Genomic DNA, 20,848 nt, shown 5'->3' with positions numbered 1-20,848 from the left:
AAAAACACTTTTGTGCGCAAGAGGGTCTGGGCAAAGTCGCGGCTGTCAGCGCCGCTAACCTAACGTCCGGCACCCACCCTTTTCCCCTTCCTCGTGGCGAGACCGGAGAGGGCAAAAGGGGGTGGCCGTGGAGTTGAGAGGAGGGGGGGGTGGTCGGGGGTCGGGTTAAAAAAAAAGAAAGCGGGGGGGGGAAGCGAGAGAAAGCGCAAGCCAATGGTTACACTTTACCGTCTCCTGCTTTCAGTCATATTTCCGTCCTCCTCTAGCGAAACTGGGGGAGGGAAGAGAGAGAGGCAGGCTCGCAGTTTGGAAACAGACACACACACACACATATAACACACACAGGGCCCCGCCAAGAAAAGCCAGAAGCCAAAAGAAACTGAGGAGAGGGGGAGCCGGGTTTTTAGCCCTCACACACACACCCCGAAAAAAAGAGAGGGGAGGCGGGGGGGGGCTGGCGGGGATAAGGAATAAGGCGGGGACGAGGAGAAGGGGAAGCATTGGGGCTGATTACCTCGTAGAGTTCCTCGGAAGCCATGCTGAGGCGCCCGGTTGCCGCCAGCTTCCCAAGGTGGAGTTGGGTGCTGGTTTGGAGCTACTTTTGTCTCACTTGGGTGTCTTGGTGTGGCCTCTGCCGCTGCCGCCGCTTCGCTTTTCCTCCCTCCTTCCCCTCCCCGCCCGCCTTCCTCAGATATGCGTGTATTCTGCCTCGCTCCACAGCGCTCCTCTCCTCAAATGCCCGGGCGCTGGTGGTGGTGGTGGTAGTGGTAGTGGTGCCTCTGCCGCCCTCCTCCTCCACTGCTGGTGGTGCTTGTGCGCAAACCAAGCTGCGCAACGGGGCTCGCTCACTCACACTCAACACTCACACTCTCTCGCACACACTTTGCTCGCGAGGCGCGGGAGAGCGGGGAGAGGGAGGAGGAAGAGGAGGAGGAGGAGGTAGCAGCTGCAGCGGCAAGGACTCCCTGTACCCGCCGCCGCCGCCGCCACCACCACCACTCGGTGTCCCTTCCAGCGCTTGGCTTCGGCGCCTGGCTGACTCTCCCTCTCTAGGATCACTAATCGAGCGCAGAGAAAGCGCCACCCGGCCGGGCTCTCGCCTCGTCTAGCGCCATCCTCTTCCTCCTCCCCCCTCCCCTCCTTTGATCGCCCATTGTCTCCTCAGCTGAGCGGCGGCGTGAGGGGGCGGCCGGGATTGGGCCAATGGCCGCCGGGAGAAAGGGGGAGGAGCAACGAAAGGGGAGGAGGGAAAAGAGGAGGAGGGAGGAAAGTGGTGAGGAGGGGCCGGTCTGCCATATGCATCGTTGGAGGAAGTGGTGGTGGTGGTGGTGGTGTTGGTTGAAGAGAAGACTGAGCCCAAGTTTTGAGGCTCTTGGGACGTTCCTGGCCAAAGCTCCACCTCCCATGAGGTTCTAAGGAAGGAACAAAAGTGCCTTTCTTCATCCTGGTCTTCAGTCAAGCTGATACACAAGCTCATCCCTCCATTTTCTTCACCCATTCATCTTCATTTCCATTGGCATCTGAACCCCAGTATCCTGCATCTATTTAGTTATCCAGTTACATTCATTTACCAGTTTCTCCTCTGCCTCTTCCCTTTCCATCTCTTCATTCCTATATTTCACTTGATTCCCACCTAGCTCTGCTATCGCACTTTTCTCTGATTACTTTGGCGAATAATGTTCTTGGACTGGCTCTTGCTTCCTCTTTTCTATCTACTCGTTTGCCTAGCCTGTTTACATTTCACTTCCATTCATCTCAACCTTTTCCTATAGTCTTGCTTGGTCTTTGACATCTTTACCTTCTTTTGGTCTCTTGTAATCCCTTTTTCTAAGTGTTCTCTCATACAATCAACAGTTGTCCTTCCATCACATTTCATTTATTATCATATTCTTTGGTCTTTTGGTTCCTACCTAACCGTATGCATTCTCTAACTATGTGGATTGTGTTCTGCCATTTTTATCCATCTTCAACTTTTTTGTGGTTTTATATTCATGGCATACAATCTTCTTTTGCTTCTTTATCTCACTTTTCATCAATTCAGCATTTTTGCATCCATTTTCTCTTTTCCTTTTATATACTATCCATCCTTTCCCATTATTTTCTTAACCAATCCATTCTATATGAACTTGCTTATTTCTTCTTTACAAATAAACCCTACTCATCACCCTTATACAATTTCTTTGTTAATATTCCCATTCATCTTTACTGTCATTATCATCTATTTTTATTGTTACTGTCTCTTAAACACTTCTATTGTCTATGGATTCTGTCAATCCATTTGGTACCTATCGGTATCTTAGATTTATTTATTTGTCTTTTATATATTTACACATTGTTTAAATCAATTCCTGTCATTTTATATAAAGCATCCAGAACATCAATTGGTTATACATAATTGTTTTTCTGCCTGCTTGTACAAACTACTGTAAATATCAGTGGGCATTTTGAACAAGATAGAATAGCAAAAGGAATTGTGAATAGCTTCTTAGCAAATTTCTTCCATCATGCCAACAAAAAAAATTGCCTCTGAAATGACCAGCTAAAAGCCCATAATCTATCATCAATTAAGGCAGAGCCCTGATAGATACACTTAATGATTTTCAAACAGGTCTACAAGAGGAATAGTACCAAGAATAGTCAAAACTTGAATTTTTACAGTGGGTAATTAATAATTTAGTCAATTATTTGCATCTTGGATGCAAGATTTCAGCAGTAGAACCAATCTGATGATGATCATGGTTTGGGGACTTGGAATATGAGAGGAATAAATCTACAGGCTATGAATTAATATGTCTACCAGTCTAAAAGGAAGGGGAACAGTAAAATAGGAATGAGAATAGTGTGATTTTGAGGAGTGGCCTTGATGAATATATGGAGGTATAGATTTAATAGTGAATGAGAGGACTGGAATGTATGTCAGAAAGTTTGAACTGGAGCCTTGTAGGTTGTTATGGGAGAATATGAACATAGGAATTCAGAGATAGTTGTCTGTTCTGCTCCAGTAATGATAATGAAAGAATCACTTACACATGAGTTTTGGGAAAATCTATGCAACATTTTGAATGAACATGATCCATGGGAAAAAATATTCTGTTAGATGACATGAAAGGATAAGGCAATGACTTAGAAACATAATGCAAAATGTTTTTTGGCCACTCGAGATGCCAAAGTGGATGAGCATAGTGACTATTTGGTGAGTACATACTTGGAAAAATGTCTGCTTGTTTCAAACATGTGATTTAAGCCTAACTGAATTCATAGTACATCTGATAAAAGAATTAATATAATCTAAGAGCATGATTGATTTGATTGTTTATACTGAAACACTGAGAGAATAAGTGAAGCATATGGTAGCATGAGAGACTTTAAACGAGACATAGACTACTTTTAGGTAATGTCAAGAAAGGATTTTAGGAAAAAATTGAAAAGGAAGAAAAGAGGAAAAGTGAATAAAATCAGAATATAGGAAGATAAAATATTAGTCTAAAATATTAAAAATAGGATAATGTTTCAACTAAATGAGTGGAAAATAGACATGGGGAAAAGATGTTGAAGATGTTGGGAGAGAAGGAAAAGAATTGTGTTATAAGTGTGTGGAACTTACACTAATGAGAAGTATGAAAAAGATGTTTAATGGGATTAAAATATGTGGATGAGAAAATGCATAAAAGAAAGCAATTGCTAAAAATAAATTTTTGTCCCATGTGCATAAAAATACAGTCGGAAAAATATAGTAAAGAAAAACTTAAGATAAAAAGAGAGATTTTATGGAAATAAAGAACTGACTTGGAATTAGGCAACCAAAGCTAGACAGGAAGAGAATTAAAAATAAAACTGATAAAATAATTTGGGATAAACGTAGAATAAGGGAATGATGGAGTATTTTAAAGATTCATATGGAATTATAGTGGCATGTTGAAAACTAACATTGAAATAAATCCTACAAATATTAATGTCAAGAGAAGTATAATGAAAAAGAAATATTGTGGTAAAATGAAGAAAATGGCAGGACTACATGTTTAGATGGTAGAACTGGGGAAATGTTAAAACATAGTTATAGTATAGTTAAGAAACGGCTGTGCAATTTGTTTATTAAGTGTGTGCAGACTACTTCTGTGCCAGATAGTTGGGAAAATGCTATTACTGTTCCCTTCCATAAAGGGAAAAGTGGCATACGTGAACGCAAAATTACCTGGCAATGAATTTATTACATGCGCCTGGGAAGACATTTGGCAAAATTCTGATCAAAATGGTACAAGAAGTACAAAATTTGGGGAGTTAAGTATGTTCCTTTGCCAAGCAGTGGGTATGAAGATCAGATTTGCTCTTCAACAGGTCATTTACAAATAGAAGGATGAAAAAAAAAAAGAATTTATGTCAATTGAGGGAAAAAAGTATGATAAAGTAAATTATGGAATATTTTATTTGAGTACAAAGTTAAAAATTGGTTACTGAATACAAAGAAATATATGATGGGAGTAAACCATGCATGAAAATTAATAGAATTTGTACTGAAAGGTTTCAATTGAGCATTGAAAAGGACAAGGATATGTGATTAAACAAGCTTGTTTAATACATTTATGAATAAACCTATAAGGAATCCCTGTGATGCTTGGATTGATGATAGAGTTGTGTTGACAGAGATGTGTTCTTTGTGATGACACAAATAATGTAATGTTGTTGGCTAAGAACTTGAATGATTGACTGCAAATGTTAATTGGGAATATAGATTTGAAAGATGGTATATCAGTGACCAAGACGATTGTGTTTGATGGGTAAGATAACAACTGCAAGATATGCATACCTAGACTAAAGCAAAAATATGTACTGTATATTTTGATAGAATGTTTCTAAAGATGGGAAATTGAAAAATTTTAAGATTGCAAATGCTTATTACAAGTTTGTATGTCATCTGTTGTGGAAAATGAATGTTCCTTGAAATAAGTTTAGAACATTGTTAAGTGAGCTTGTCCTAACTATTACATGGAAGTGAAGGTTGGATATATCAGGAGATATATAAAAGTAACTTTAAAATACAGGAAATGGAGTATCTAAGGAGTATGATAAAAGAAGACAGAGTTAAGAATGAATAGATGCTCAATAAATGTGAACTGAATACAAACATGAGTGATTCAGTGTGAAAGCAAGAAATGCACTGAGATATTTTGCTCTTATATAGACGTGATCAAAGTGCAGAACAAATATATGAAGAAATAGTAAAAGAGTCACAAGGAAGAAAACTGAAAAAGCAGTGCTTGGATAGTATTAATGAGAACTCAAAAAGATAGGCAAAAGGTTTGAATAAAATGTCACAATGTATAGAGAATAATATTGACATAGTGGAAATGGTATCAAGGATGGTGCTGTATTCTGAGTGATGTTGACATAAAGTACAGTAGATTCAGCTCTACAGTATTTCCTCCCCCCCCCCCATCTCCTATCTTTTATTTAATTGATTTACTATTTCTTGCTCCCTTTTCATACTTTAGGAAGAAAACAGCCAGTGGATGGATAAATGGACAGACAGAGCATTTTAACTAGGCTTCCTGCACTACTGAATATCCTATCACAAGAAATGAAAACAGCTGGCTTATTAATTCTTTTTTCAATCTTACTAGGAGTAATGCATTTGTCTTCTACCAGGATGCTCTCTGGTGTCTTTGAATTTTATATTGAAAATATAGAATATTTGCTGTAGCAGGTGTAGATGTTTCAGCAGTTTCATTGTCTCCTTATAGATCAGAAATTACAGTTATAAAAAAAGTCCAGTTAAAACTGCATTTTGGTAAATGAGATATTTAACAACTGCCACATTATAGTCTGCCTCAAACATTGGAGTATCTTGAAGTGTTACCTCTTCAGACAGTTTAAGAACTTTCATGTTTATCATGTCATAGTTCAATCAGCATTACTTTAAACCGTGACAACTGTCTTGTATATTTAATATAAATGTTCGTGATTTGATAAATGAACTAAAGCAGGAATTATAATAAGTGTATATATATACATATATACCAGGGATGAAATTCAGCAAGTTCTGACAGGTTCTGGAGAACCGGTAGCGGGAATTTTGAGTAGTTCGGAGTACCAGCAAATACCACCTCTGGCTGGCCCCAGAGTGGGGAGGGAATGGAGATTTTGCAGTATCCTCCCCTGGAGTTGAGTGGGAATCAGTGGTGGGTTCAGCCCGGTTCCACCCAGTTCCGCCGAGCCAATAGCGGTGATGATATGATGTCACCAAACTGGTTCTTCCCCCCCCACCCTCCCCACCCCCCAACCCCCTGCATTATTCTTACCTTTTATTTGGCCCCACCCCCTATCTATTGCTGCCTCCTGAGTCCCAGCTGATGGCTAGAGGGAAAAAAACTGTTTAAACTCTTGCCGCGGGGCTTCAAAGGGCCGCCCTACAGCTGATCAGTGTTAAAAGAAAACAAATGAGTAGACCGGTGCCTGCAAAAATAAATGGGTAGACCAGTGCCTGCAAAAATAAATGGGTAGATCGGGACAACTCTGCAAGCAGTTAAAAGCCTGGTAGACCAGAACCTCTGCTAAATCCTAAATAATTGTCACATGACCATCAAGCCATGCCCACAAAATAAGCCACGCCCACAGAACCAGTAGTAAAAAAATTAGAACCCACCCCTGGTGGGAATGGAGATTTTGCAGTATTCTTTCCCTACCATGCCCACTAAGCCACGCCATGCCCACCAAGCCACGCCCACAGAACCAGTAGTAAAAAAATTTGAATTTCGCGACTGATATTATATATATATATTAGACACACTTCGTCATTTTTAAACAAGATTGTAATCTATGTATGTATGTGGGTATGTCATTTCTAAATAAGATTGCAATAATGCCCTAACTAAATTCTCCATTCCAATGAATAAAAGCCATTATTTTAATGCTGTATTTTTTACTGTATAGTAAATTTTGAATATGATATTGTATGGCATACAATGTATGCCATTCCACGTTGTCAGAATTTCTTTTGCTATTTGTAGTCCATATTTTCTATTCAGGTTGGAAGAGATTTACAGTCAGATAGCTATAGTTATATATCATTGGACAGCTGCTTACCAAATGAGACAGAAGTTTATTAATACTTCCATGTGTTACGAGGCCATATCTCCCATATTTAGATTTCAATTTCTCAGTATCTAGGACATATTTCATCATCCCTCCTGATCATGAATAAAATGCTTTCTTCTAGACATTAGGAAATCCAAACATCAGCTGCATCCATTGTTTTGCTGTTTCACAAAATTCTGCCTTGTAGATCTCAACAGGTTGTGTTATCTTTATTTATTTTACCAAATACATTGCTTTGCAGACTTTTGAGTGGCTGTCTAGCAAATACCTAGTTTTAGAAGTATTCTATGTTCATTAATCCCTTCCTATTTAATATCATACATATTTCATCCATTAGAAGTACAAGCAGTCATTGACTTACAACCAGAATTTCCGTTGCTAAGAGGTTGTTAAGTGAGTCACACTTGGTTTTACAAAGTTTTTTTTTTTTTGCCATGATTGTTAAGCAAATCACTGCAGTTGTTAAGTAAACCACATAGTTGTTAAGTGAATCTGACTTGACCCATTGATTTTGCTTGTTGGAAGCTGGCTGGGAAGGTTGCAAATGACCATCACGTGTCCTCAGGACATTGCAACCGTCATTAATACAGGCCAGTTGCCAAATGCCTGAATTTTGATCACATAATTGTGGGGATGGTGTGATGGTTCTAAGTGCAAGAACAAATCATACGTCCCTTATTTCAGTGTCATTGTAACTTTGAACACTCACTAAACGAATGGTTGTAAATTGAGGACTGCTTGTAGTAATTGCTAATCCAAAATTTGAAAGTTAAGAACCATGTTAAATATCAAGGTAGAAGGTCCTGATTTAAAAATTATCCGTCTTATATGCCTATTTTATGTGTATATTGATTACTCAATAAATTGTCATTTACAGTACCCTTTTTCTGAGAGTTTTAAGTTTTAAGAAGGCTGGTGCTTATCTAGAGTTCAGGTTTTGCAGAAAGAGGTTGCTGAAAACCGGTGGCATAACTATGATACACAATTTACATTGGTATATATTCAGACTGAATATGAAATACTAACAGAATTCACATTCCATCTAATTTGTGTTCCAGTTCAGATTTCTTGGACATCTCAAATCTCCTTTCTAGCACAGACTATGAGTAATCGTCAACTTACAATGCTTCATTTAGGGACTGTTCACAAGTACAACGGTGCTGAAAAAAGTGACTTATGACCATTTTTCACACTTACAACTGTTGTACCTTCCCCCACGGTCAGGTGATCAAAATTCAGATGTTTAGCAACTGACTCATATTTACGACAATTGCAGTGTCCTGAGATCATGTGATCGCCTTTTGTGACCTTCTGATGAGTAAAGTCAATAGGGAAGCCAGATTTGCTTAAGAACAGTGTTATTAACTTTAACTGCACTGATTCACTTAACAACTGTGGCAAGAAGGGTCATAAAATGGGACAATACTCACTTAACAACTCTCGCTTAGCAACAAAAATGTTTGGCTCAATTGTGGTCATAAGTTGAGGACTACATATAATTAATAAATAAATAGGCTAGCTTGATTTACTACTATTACGCTTGGTTAAAAAAATAAGACTAGCCCTCCATTTTGGGATATCGTACAGTGTTGCATAAAAGTTTGTGAACCCTCTTGAATTATCAATACTTCTGCATAAGATGACCTAAAACATGATCTGTATTCCATCCAACTCCTAAATATAGATAAAGAGAATAGAAATATGTAGCTTTGGATCACTTTCTTCAATAAATCAATGTATAACATAACAAGTATAACATTTTTTATTTGTTTGTTTAATTGAATTTCCTTTATCAAATTGTAGGACTTGGGTGAAGAATAGATCATGTTTTAGGCCATTTTTATGCAGGAATAAAAGGGTTCACAACAGTGGTGAAATCCAAATTTTTTACTACCGGTTCTGTGGGTGTGGCGTGGTGGGCATGGTGTGGTGGGCGTGGCAGGAGAAGGATACTGCAAAATCTCCATTCCCACCCTACTCCAGAGGTAGGATACTGCAAAATCCCCATTTCCCCCCACTCCTGGGGGAAGGATATTGCAAAATCTCCATTCCCACCCCACTCTGGGGCCAGCCAGAGATGGTATTTGCCGGTTCTCCGAACTACTCAAAATTTCCACTACCGGTTCTCCAGAACCTGTCAGAACCTGCTGGACTTCACCCCTGGTTCACAAACTTTCAAACACCACTGTAGTTTCTAACTGGCAACATATTACCAGAATGTGGCAAGCTTTCAGTTTCTCTGTGGCTGTTGAAAAACATATTCAGCTAACACAACTGCTGCTTTGTCCAATGTAAGAGATATTGCCATATGGCACCAAATATAGAAATCTTAGGATCAAAATGTATAGAAAAAAACTATTCCTTTTGGATCATCTTGAACCACCACATTCTTGAATCTTTAACTGTAAGGGTGCCCTTTTTCTCACTTAAGAAATGATACTCCCTAGCAGATTTTTCAGTTTCATGATTGATTTTGTTTTAGTATTTTGAGTATTCAATTTCCATGGGATAATTTATGCTGAAAATATTCCCAAATAGCTGGATTCTTTTTTGCAAATGATCCAGTAAATATATTCAGCACTTTTATCATTTATCCACTTATGACTGAGGAGGTCAAAGTCCCAATCAAACTTCCAGGGAAAAAGAAAGTTATAAACCTTGTATATAATATAAGTTAGTTTGTGGTTTGTCCAATTAATGACAGTTTTGTATAGGTGAGGGGCGTTGTTTAACTGAGTAACTTCCTTATTTAAACCAGAAATACACACATGCTTAAATACATAAAACTAAATACAACTTTTTCTTTCTATGCTGTTGCTTTCGTCTTCCTAAAAGTGCTTGTTTTTAGACTATTTTAGGTCAGGAATGTTACTTTATTCTAATTCTGTAAAGCACAATGTGCATTGTTAGCAGGAAATCGGTTAGATCATAATCACTAAATAGCTGGAAAATAAATCAATTTATAATAAATTTATTCACTGTAAAATGTATTTGGATGCTTACCTGCTGAGCTTGCCAAAATGTAGGACCTGTGCTAAAATAGGATTGGGGAAGTTGGCAGAATTCAGCCATTATCTTAGCTTGTTTAGTGGACCAAATTGTCCCAAGCAATAACATGGTTTGTTTGGATCAGGGATAGGTTCTACTTACCTTTACTACTGGTTTGCAACGGGATTGCGCAGATCGCTGATGACAACATCCAAGGTGGTGGGTGGGGCCTCCCAGTGGTTTTACTACCAGTTCTTGCAAACTGGTCCAAACTGGGGGCAACCCACCGCTGGTTTGGATACTAAAATGGTTTGCTAGACCAGAATAAGAGTTTAGCACATTCTGTAAACCTGAATATCAGTGCTGGAGATACTCTAAATAAAGACACTTACATGGTGATAGATAATCATTTTGCAGCATCAGAAGTAGTAATTGGGGGTCCCAAAGTTGCTTTTTCAAGAGGCAACTGGTCTTCCTTTGTTTTTCCTTGAAGACATTTTGCTTCTCATCCAAGAAGCTTCTTCAGTTCTGGGGGAATCTGATTTGAAATTAGAATCTTTGGCCAGGGACTTAAAGTGCCTTCAAAGCATCACCCAGCTACTATTAAAGTAGTGTCCAGCCTGTCATCATTATTGTTCTTTGGCAAGATGATGATCATGTGATTCTAGAAGACAGTAAATTTACTAATAGGGAAATGACACGTCTCAAATTTGAGAACGTGAGTAGAACCAAGAGAAACTGAAAAATTCTCAGTAAAGTGTTCAGGTCTGGGGAATTTCATGGATCTCTTGCTTGCCAATTTCTATGTTCAATAGCAAGTGCCTCTCATCTTCCACCTATGCTTGATTCTTTAGATAAGGGGAGTGCAGGTGTGCTTATAACCTACCAAAAGACAAATAATGTTATGGCAGAGTGAACAGAAAATACTCCTTCAATGAGCTGAGGCAGCAACCTTGGAATAACTTACAGCAGCTTTGGCTGGACCATTCGTTCGTTGATTAATTGGTTGAGATGTGAAAAATAAAATATTCAAAACAACTGCAAATTGAGACTAGTTTTAAAGTACCCAGTGATTTACATAGTGATTCAGTAATGACAAAAGGGACAAAAATGCCTTTTACTAAAAGATGATGGCCCTTGTATATAATTTTCTTATTATGTTAGGAAGAAACTCAGGCTGACCATTTGATAAAATATGCAGCTGTATGTAAATGAACAAGTTAATTGTTTTATCAGTTTCTTTACTATATATATTTAAATGGTTGATATAAATATTGTTTTCACATCTCTAATACTGCAATATTATGCACAAACTTTTCTGGAGACCTTATTTCTTAATATAAGCCCATATGACCGAGACTGGATTTCAACATCTCGATATATTGCCTCTGGGGAAAAATAAAAATAAAGTGGTATTACCTAACCGTTAGATGGCTAAAAACAAATCCCCAAAGTATTTTGCCTATTAATATAAAACTATTTGCAGTGTAACCAATTTAATGTGCATCACAAAATTTAAAGAAAAGCTGCCAAACTTTCAGGACTGATAGTGTGTGAGACAGGAAACATTTCTCCGACAGACGGATTTATTTTGAAGTAACTGATATGAAATCTCCATGAGTCTCAGATGGGTTAGTGGATGAGTGATAGGACCATAAATTTGCCACGTATATTTCACTATAGATCGTTGCTGAAGAGCAGGCCTCAGATATATAGTATTTAAGGCTAAGAAGTAAACCACTTGTCACACTCAATGCTATGGTTCCCCCCTCCCTTACTATTCTTTTAATTATTATTAGTTTTCTTCCTTTCAACTGTGTCTGACAAGATCCTGCAGTTTTCTTGGCAAGCTTTTTCAGAAGTGGTTTGCCATTGTCTTCTTCCACAGGTTGCCTTAAAACAGATGATCACAACCAAAAAAGAGCAATATGTAGAAAGGGCCTTTTAATCTTCTGCTGTTTGGCCACTCAAAACCGACTTCCTGCCCACAAAATCTAACCCACCTATTGAAAATATACAGTCACAGACCATAATTTGTGTGTGTATATATACATGTACCCCCCACATCATCTTATGATGCATATCCACTTTCATATTTTATAACATGTTTTCTAAAAATGATACTTACACATACTTACAATATCTGTACAAGAAAGTACAAAACCCAGGCTTCACACACTCAGACAGTCTTAGTTTATCTCAACGGGCAACACCAACTTAATGAAAATAAGAGGTGTAGAAATAGTAATACATGTCATTTTCCTGGGCTCGGAAAAAGAGATAGTGACTGTAATCATAAACTAGACATATCAGCTACTTGGGAGAAGGACTATATTTACTGATGTGCAGCCAAAAAGTTAGAAAAGAGGCAGCTATCATAATTAGTAAAACAACACAATGTAATGTACAGCAAAAGAAGAAATGGAAGAGAGGAAGATTGGAGAAAATGTCCTAGTAAAGTTGAGCATATACGTAACTCTCTAAAATAAAAGCTAATCCCAAATCTTTCTAATGGAAACAGTCTAATGAGTACTGAAGTGAGAGTGAACTGGTTGTGACATCTGTCACCACATTTATTAGCAGGGTTGATTTGGCTGATCTGGCTGGCTAGATGGTGTCCTATTTCTCCATCATTTCATGTGGGGTGTCTTCAAAGCTGCACACCTGAAGAAGTCCCAGATAGGAGCATACCAATCTTTGGTCAAGGGTATGTATGTATTCACTACACTCTCCTGTCAGAATCTGCAAACAAGCTTAAAAAACAAAGACAATGACAGTTACACAAGTCCTTAGCTTTTGCTGTACAATATATGTAGTGCTCAATTTACAACAGTTCATTTAGTGCATGGGTGTCAAACTCAAGACCTGCAGGCCAGATCCAGACCATGGGGCCAGCCTGGAAATAGCAAAGGACTGGCCCGTGATGCAGGGGTAGGTTCTACTTACCTTTACTACTGGTTCGCAACAGGACCGCACGGGCTTGCTTCGCTCACGCGCACATGCGCACTTCTGTGCTTGTGCAGAAGCTTCCTGACTACTTCTGGGTCATTGGGCAGAGCCTCCCGTCAGTTTTACTAGCAGTTCTTGCAAACTGGTCTGAACCGGGAGCAACCCACCACTGCTGTGGTGCCTCTGGCAGCCAAAATAGGGTGCAGGTAGCCTGCAAGTGGGTCACCCACACCTCGTTTTTGGCCTATATGACCTCCTGCAGCACTCTGCTGGACAAAAGAGGGCACTGGAGGCCTCCCATGTTCCCCCGTGCCCCATTTTGGCCAGCAAAGTGCTGCAGGAGGTTGTCCAGGCTGAAAACGGGGAAAGTGGGGCCTCACGTGTCTCTCCTCACCGCATTTTGGCCAGCAGGGTGATGCTGGAGGCATCCGTCCCAGCTCCCCCCTCCAGACTGAAGAGGAGAACTACAATGCTGATCCAGCTCTCGAAGAAATCCAGTTTGACACCCTGGTTTAGTGATTGTTCGAAGTTACAATAGCACTGAAAAATTTGACTGTTTTTCATGCTTACGACCGTTGCAGCATCCCCATGGTCACATGATCAAAATTCAGATGCTTGGTAACTGACTCATATTTATGACAGTTGACGTTCAGTATGCTGGGGTCATGTGATCATCTTTTGCGACTTGAGAACAAAAGTCAATGAGGAAGCCAGATTCACTTAACAACCATGTTGCTAATTTAACAACTGCAGGCATTTAGTTAACAAATGTGGCAAGAATAGAATAGAATAGAATAGAATAGAATAGAATAGAATAGAATAGAATAGAATAGAATAGAATAGAAAATAGAAGAGAGGAAGAAAGGAGAGGAGAGGAGGAGAGGAGAGGAGAGGAGAGGAGAAGAGAAGAGAAGAGAAGAGAAGAGAAGAGAAGAGAAGAGAGAAGAGAAGAGAAGAGAAGAGAAGAGAAGAGAAGAGAAGAGAAGAGAAGAGAAGAGAAGAGAAGAGAAGAAAAGAAAAGAGAAGAAAAGAGAAGAGAAGATTCTTTATTGGCCAAGTGTGATTGGACACACAAGGAATTTGTTTCTGATGTGTAAGCTCTCAATGTACATACAACAACAGTGATAGAATAGAAAGGTTGTAAAATGTGAAAAATTTACTTAACAAATGTCTCACTTAGCAACAGAAATGAGCTCAATTGAAATGGTTGTAAGTCAAGAACCTTGTATACCTTGTATGTTGTGATGCATCTGTAAATATTTGTAAGCTACTGTTACTCCATTCATAATGTGAGCATGTTTTAACCCTTAATCCGAGCTAATCTGTTAACCACCCCACACTCCAAGAAAACTATCTCTGGAGTATTTCACAAAATTTTCCTTGTAACGTAAAAAGTATGTGTAAATATAATTTTCTCAGCAAGACCCAACATACGTTTACTTTTAATTATGACATGATTGGCAGCACATAGTTTTGACTGCTCATTTAGCCTGTTGAATATTTTTAAAGTAGATGTATTTTAAAAAGTGATTTATTCTCTACACTTTCCTAGGCATGAGCTAATATATTGAATTTTGTAGGTCTGCTGCTAAATAAACATGCACAGGTTATGGTGTGAATTGTATTTGATATGAAGGGTCTCTCAGGGGCCTGCTTCTCCAACTGTTGTTTTTCTTAACAGCCCTTTAGGTTTATAAAGTTGTGCAATCAATTTTATCAGGTTTATTCTCAAGCAACAGCCCTACAATAGTATCCCTTCTGGATATGAATTACTAATATTTTAGAAGAGGCAATGCTTGTTGAATTCAATGGACTTTACTCCAGCAGTGGGTTTCAAATCCCATTGCTACCAGTTCGCTCATGGACCCTTGTGGATGCTCGTGCTCGCTCGCGCGCAATGCTTCTGCCCATGCGCAGAGATGTCTGAGTGGGTGGGCAGAGCCTCCGATCCAGGGCGAACCGGTAGCAACCCACCACTGCTTTACTCCTAGGTAAACAAGTACACAATTGCCATAAAGTGTTTATTTGCAGTGAGTTCTGGGTTTTCCTCGATAAAAACCAAAACAAATTAGGTCACATTAGGTAATATTTTTGTGCCATTCGGGACTGCAGTTCTTCCTCTTCCCCGATAGACCCAATTAGCTATGTAGAGCTGCTTCACTGTTTTTCTTTTTTTCCAAATAATGCTACATTAATTTAACAAAACACAATATCATCAGACTGTCCTCAACTTGTTTTATCGCAAGATAATACAAAGTCCAATTACTGTCTGAGGAGAGGGGAGGGGAAGCTATTTTAAGATTTACTCTGTTTCAAATAATTCAACTTGATCTGCTCATTCATTCGTTGTTGATTACAAAACTCCCATAAGTCATTTGCAGCCTTAAGTTATATTGGTAATATATTGGTAATATTGAAACAGATGTTTTGTTTTTGTTTCAGTTTTTCTCCCTTGCATGTTTATGGCATCTGAAAGTACCACAAATATTTGTGGCTATTATTCCAGGTCATATCCATTATGGCAGTTTGATAGAGGACGGTGAGTAACCTGAAAATTGCTGTGCTACAATTTGACATGTTTTGGCTGCCCTGTCCCCTGCTCCTCTCAAAGGATTTTTGTTTTTATGGCTCATACCAAAGAAAGCACACCTTAAGCCCAGATACCAGCAGCTGCCTGAAGTTGCTAAATGGCCTCCAGCATACAAAAAATTGTCAGAAGCTATGAAATATGAGAAACAAACAGAAACTCCATGACTTGTTATATGTAATAACTAGCATGAATATCAGAGTTGCTAACATCTGAGTATCTCATGGAATCCATAATGAACACCAGAGAAACAACTGTAGAGGAAGCAATTCCTGAGTTTTCAATAAGGACTAGACAACCTGTATGGGGATTACGCATTGGCTCAGTAGCTAAAACGCTGAGCTTGTTGATCGAAAGTTTGGCAGTTCAGCAGTTTGAATCCTTAGTGCCCCATAATGGAGTGAGCTCTCCTTACTTGTCCCAGCTTCTGCCAATTTAGCAGTTCAAAAGCATGTAGAAAATGCAAGTAGAAAAATAGAGACCACTTTTGGTGGGAAGGCAACAGTGTTCCATGCGCCTTTGGTGTTTAGTCATGCTAGCCACATGACCAGAGACATCTTCGAACAGGGCTGGCTCTTTGGCTTTGAAACAGAGATGAGCACCGCCCCCTAGAGTCAGGAATGACTAGCACATATGTGCGAGGGGAATCTTTACCTTTACCTATGGGGATTACTTTAAAAAAATGTCAATAAGGCATCAGCTTCTGTGGCAATGTGCAGTATGCAAACTATGCTTTTCTTTCTTAGGATGATTGATGCATTTCATTAAAGCACAATGCTTGGCTGATTTTGATTTTGTCTGATATGTCAATTCTAGCTTACTCAACAAATCAATGTTTGAAGAAGTCTTGATATAGTATAAATCAATTATACTGTTATGTATCAACAAATGCCTACTTTCATAGCCCCTTCAGAGCCAGCCAAACACCTCTCAAAAACCTCTCTTACATAACTGAGGAAGTTTAGCATTAATTGCCAGGAAGACATGATTATTAAGAACCTCTTTCCTGTGTAGTCTTGTTATTCCTGCTGCACTAATTAAATCATCAAAATGGGTAGTAACTCTGCTTAGCTCTGGTAGTCTTGTCATCACAAGTGCACAGTTGAAAAACATGTATCGCTTCTAGATTATTACCCCAATTGGAAGCGGATGCCAGTCCTTCAAATCCATTTTTACTCTTGGTGATTTTATGAACAAATCTATATAATTTTATTGGCAACATTTTTGTAAGTGGATTGCCTTGCCTTCTTCCTAAGGCTGAGAGAGAGTAACCAGCCAAAGTCACCCAGATAGTTTTGTGCCTAAGATGGCACTTGAACTCTGATTTCCCCATTCTTTATCCAGCATCTTAACTGAGAGTTGAGTGGCTCATGACTGTAAACAGTAGTTTGAAAGACGTGATCAAATTCATTTATTTACCAATAGAAAGCTAGATAGTAGAGAATGTGTTTGTGAGGAGTATAGTCCCAGAATTTTAAATCCATAATTGATCTTCAAATAATCATGAGGAAGGCTTAATCTAAAAATATCCATTGGTTCCTAATGTTTCATTTAGTAAGTTACCTCTTACATTTTCATCTATTTGAGGTTCTCTATCCCAAGTCAAAGCAGTTGTTGGGATTCAGACCACAGTTTTTGCTAATCTTATCTCTGTGTCTTTTGCATTTCTCTTTATTGAAAAAAAGCTTCAATCTTGACTGTTATATTTTCTTATGATGATGTTCATCCATCGTGTTCAAAGAGGACCTTGATGTCTAACAGTTGTGGGCTATCCATGCTTTGTCTGCAGGTGGCTGGTAAGGCCTATATGGGCCGGAATATCCTGCCCAGTAGTGGGTTTCAATTTCAGCCGCTACCGGTTCGCTCGTGGGTGTGCGCACGTGTGCGTGCGCACACGTTTCTGCACATGTGCAGAAGCTTCTGCACATGCGCAGAGATATCCAGGCAGATGGGCAGAGTCTCCTGCCGCTACTGGTTCACCTGATCCAGGGCAAACCAGTAGCAACCCACCACTGGTTCTGTCACATGTTGGGTAGACATGTGTGGGCACCATTGTTGCAGCATTTATAGCTCTGGCTTTGCGGAGTGCTTGCTTCTCTTGTGCTTTGGTTGTTCTTCTGTCTTCAAATGTCTGGCAGCCTTGATGGGCCAATGTGCGCCATGTTGATCGATCTTGTACCAGGGTTTCCCAGGAGGTTGTGTCGATATCCAGGGACTTGAAGGAGGCTTTCAACATGTCTTTGTATTGCTTCCTTTGTCCCCCATGCGATTGCTTTCCTTGAGACAACTCACCATAGAGGAGCTGTTTAGGGATGCGATGGTCTGGCATCCTTGCAACATGGCCTGCCCAGCATGTCTGGGCTTTTATCAGCAGGATGTGAACTGATGGCAGGTCTGCTCTGGAGAGGACTTCTGTGTCTGGCATATTTTCTTATACAATAAGGTAAAGTCATATTTTCCTAGTTTCATGTTAGCATTATCAACAGGTTTTTTACTTTGTCTTTCTTTGAGGGCCCTGTTTCCAACTGACAGAGAAGCTTTTAAGCATCAGAAGACACTATGTTCAGAACACAGTAGACCTCAATATACATGAAAGACTTATTACTAAACAGGATTAGAAGAAAATAGTCTTTCCTAATACAAATGTTAAAATCTAGTTCACACTCATTGGCTGTGCTCTTTGATGACTGTGTGTGGTTGCTCAATTTGCTGATAATATCACATAATTTAGTCTGATTGAGCTTTCTTAGGTCCCTTTCAAACAGAGGAAGTTGGCAGTGTAATGAAAAAATATATAATCTAATCTAAGTTTTGCAATACTGGCAAATATCTGTAGCTCGGGTGTAGGATGAGGTGGAGGTTCATTCTCTGAGTTTGTGGATTAGTTTCCGAACACTCTGTTACCAGGCTAGGTAACATTTTCAGCAGAATTTAGTGGATGTCAGAGTCAGTGTTCTTTTGCTTATCAGGACTTCATGTACTCAGTAGGTCTTATGATGGGAGGGTCCCATCAGATTAGGATCTGGTGATGGGTCTTGTAATGGGGAGATCACATCAGGTGAGGCAGAGGTGGGATTCAGCCGGTTTGGACCAGTTCGGGCAAACTGGTTGTTAAAATTCTGCACAGTTTGTGGAATCGGAAAACCTCACCACTGTCTGGCCCCGCCCTACCAGCTCTTCCCTGCTTGCCTGTCTTTGGCCCTGGCCTACCACGTGGCACCCGTGCCCCAGCTGCCCTCTGGATACTTCCTGCTTGCGACTTGCCTGCCTTCACCCCAGCTGCTCTCCAGTTCCTTTCCCGTTTGCCTGCCTTCGTCTGCCTTTGTCACTCACCTGGTTCCGGCCTATCCTTTTCTTCCTGCCGCAGCTGGTGGCAGAGAGGAAGATGAGCCAGGTTGAGCAGCTGCTGCTCGGCCCCCTCCCCCAGCTTGCATCTCCCCCCCTGGACTTGCCTGCCACAGCTGCTAGCAGATGGGAGTGGCCAGGGGCTATGAGGTTGCCCTGCCAGGATTGTCCCTCTTCCACCCACCTGCCCGGTCAGGTTGTAGGAGTGCCTTGCCTTCCAGCTGCCCCCCCCCACCCTCTGCAATGGCAGTGGCAGGGAACACATGATCACCCAGCAGCGGGGAGGGAGAGGGAGAAGGAGAAGGAGAAGGAGAAGGGGGCAGCTGCTGGCAGAGAGGGAGAGTGCAAGGTTGGTGCTTCTGGGATGAGGGGAGCCGGGAAGTGTCTGGGTCCGGTTTACCTGGCCTCTCTTCCTCTCACAGCCATGTGTCCTCCAACTGGCATGGATGGCAACTATGTGTTGCCAGTGCTTCTGCTAGTACGCCGAGGACATAGGCTTCATTAAGGTGATGGGGAGGGCAGCTGTGTAGGCCCCAGTCATGTGCTTTTGGTTGACCAATGCCGCCGCCGGCTGACACCTCCTTTTTTGGCCAGAGTTCCCTGGCAATGCCCATGACATCTTCTGGCTCTAATGGTCACGTGCAGGCTAGGGACATAAATCTGAAAACATGTGGAATGTCATTAGAACAGAAATTATAGTTAAATATATGGCAAAAAGTGGAGTCTAGGGGTGTGGGTTTGAATGTGTATAGTTTTGGAAGAACTCTCTCTCTCTCTCTCTCTCTCTCTCTCTCTCTCTCTCTCTGTGTGTGTGTGTGTGTGTGTGTATGTGTGTGTGTGTGTGTGTGTGTACACACACATACAGTATATATAGTACCTAATGTATCTTTTTTGTATGCCTATACCAGGGGTCTGCAACCTTAAAAACTCAAAGAGCCATTTGGACCCATTTCCCTTAGAAAATAAAATACTGGGAGACACAAAACCTGGGTGGGCATGGCCAACTCGACGTCATTCACGTCAGGTGGTCATTAGGGCAGAGAACCAGGAACCCTTCTCTCTCTCTCTCTCTCTCTCTCTCTCTCTCGCTCTCTCTCTCTCTCTCCTGCATGAGTGGGGAGACCCTCCTCAAGTGAGTGGCTGCCCACCGAGTGCGCACCTTTGCTGTGCTTTGGCCGAGCCCGCCGGCTCACTTGAGGAGGGTCTCCCCGCTCGTGCGCACACTCCCGGTCCCACCACAGCTGACCAGGGGGTCGTGAGAGGAGAAGAAGGAGGAGGGTCACCCGAAGGGAAACCTCCAAGCCTTCACGCTCGTTCCTCAGCCAGCCCGAATTTCCAAAAAGAAGAAAGAAAAGGAGTAGTGAAGAGCCCCAAAAAGAGCTCGCCAGCTTGGCACAGCCTCGGCTTTCCTGACCTCCCCAGAGTGGGCATGTGAGGTTCAGTGGAGCCAGCCCTCTTTTCTCGCTGCCCTGAGCTTCTTAAATGCATGGCTGGGGGCCATCCCCCTTTCAGTTGTCCCCTTCTCCCGGATCCCATTCCCACCCTGCCAGCCCTCATGTTAGCAAGGCCAGCTTCGGTCACGGGCAGGTTGGGCCAGTGTCTTGGGGTGAAGAACAGGTTGTGTGTCTCCCCAAGTGACTGAGGCATGCCCAACAGCAACAAGAGCCAGAAGAAGCTCCAACAAGAGAGAGGCACCAGAGGATTAGCCCCAGCCATTTATCCACCCCCCACTGTCACCCTTACCTTCTCAAGTCAGGCAAGAAGTGACTGAAAGGGGAGGGCAAAGGGCGGGGCCAGCAAATGATGGGACAGGGAGCCGCACCTGAGGGCCCAAAGAGCTGCAAGCAGCTCTGGAGCCACGGGTTGCCAACACCTGGCCTATACACA

At 41.1% G+C, this 20,848-nt stretch overlaps 1 protein-coding gene and 1 long non-coding RNA gene across 3 annotated transcripts in view; one reads left to right on the top strand and one right to left on the bottom strand.

Moving 5' to 3' along the window:
* CDYL (chromodomain Y like) overlaps nucleotides 1-836 on the bottom strand; it is a 143,755-nt gene extending 142,919 nt beyond the window's left edge. Inside the window, exon 1 of one of the 2 annotated variants that reach the window (XM_034429086.2) lies at nucleotides 515-836. In XM_034429086.2, the coding sequence (XP_034284977.1) occupies nucleotides 515-538 (24 nt within the window). In that variant the 5' untranslated portion in view covers nucleotides 539-836. Of the gene's footprint in view, nucleotides 1-228; nucleotides 327-514 lie in introns of those variants that run through there. The other variant, XM_087890296.1, reaches the window with a different exon arrangement.
* A 373-nt stretch (nucleotides 837-1,209) lies between these two features.
* LOC117672445 (uncharacterized) lies at nucleotides 1,210-7,970 on the top strand. Its single transcript, XR_004593246.2, has 2 exons — nucleotides 1,210-3,193; nucleotides 5,490-7,970. It is a non-coding gene; the product is annotated as an uncharacterized LOC117672445 (long non-coding RNA).
* Nucleotides 7,971-20,848: the final 12,878 nt, after the last annotated feature.

Source organism: Pantherophis guttatus, chromosome 3 (genome assembly GCF_059756535.1).
Source record: "Pantherophis guttatus breed Tessera chromosome 3, ASM5975653v1, whole genome shotgun sequence".
In the NCBI taxonomy this organism is placed as follows: Eukaryota; Metazoa; Chordata; class Lepidosauria; order Squamata; family Colubridae; genus Pantherophis; species Pantherophis guttatus.
This window is presented reverse-complemented; position numbering and strand designations above follow the sequence as displayed.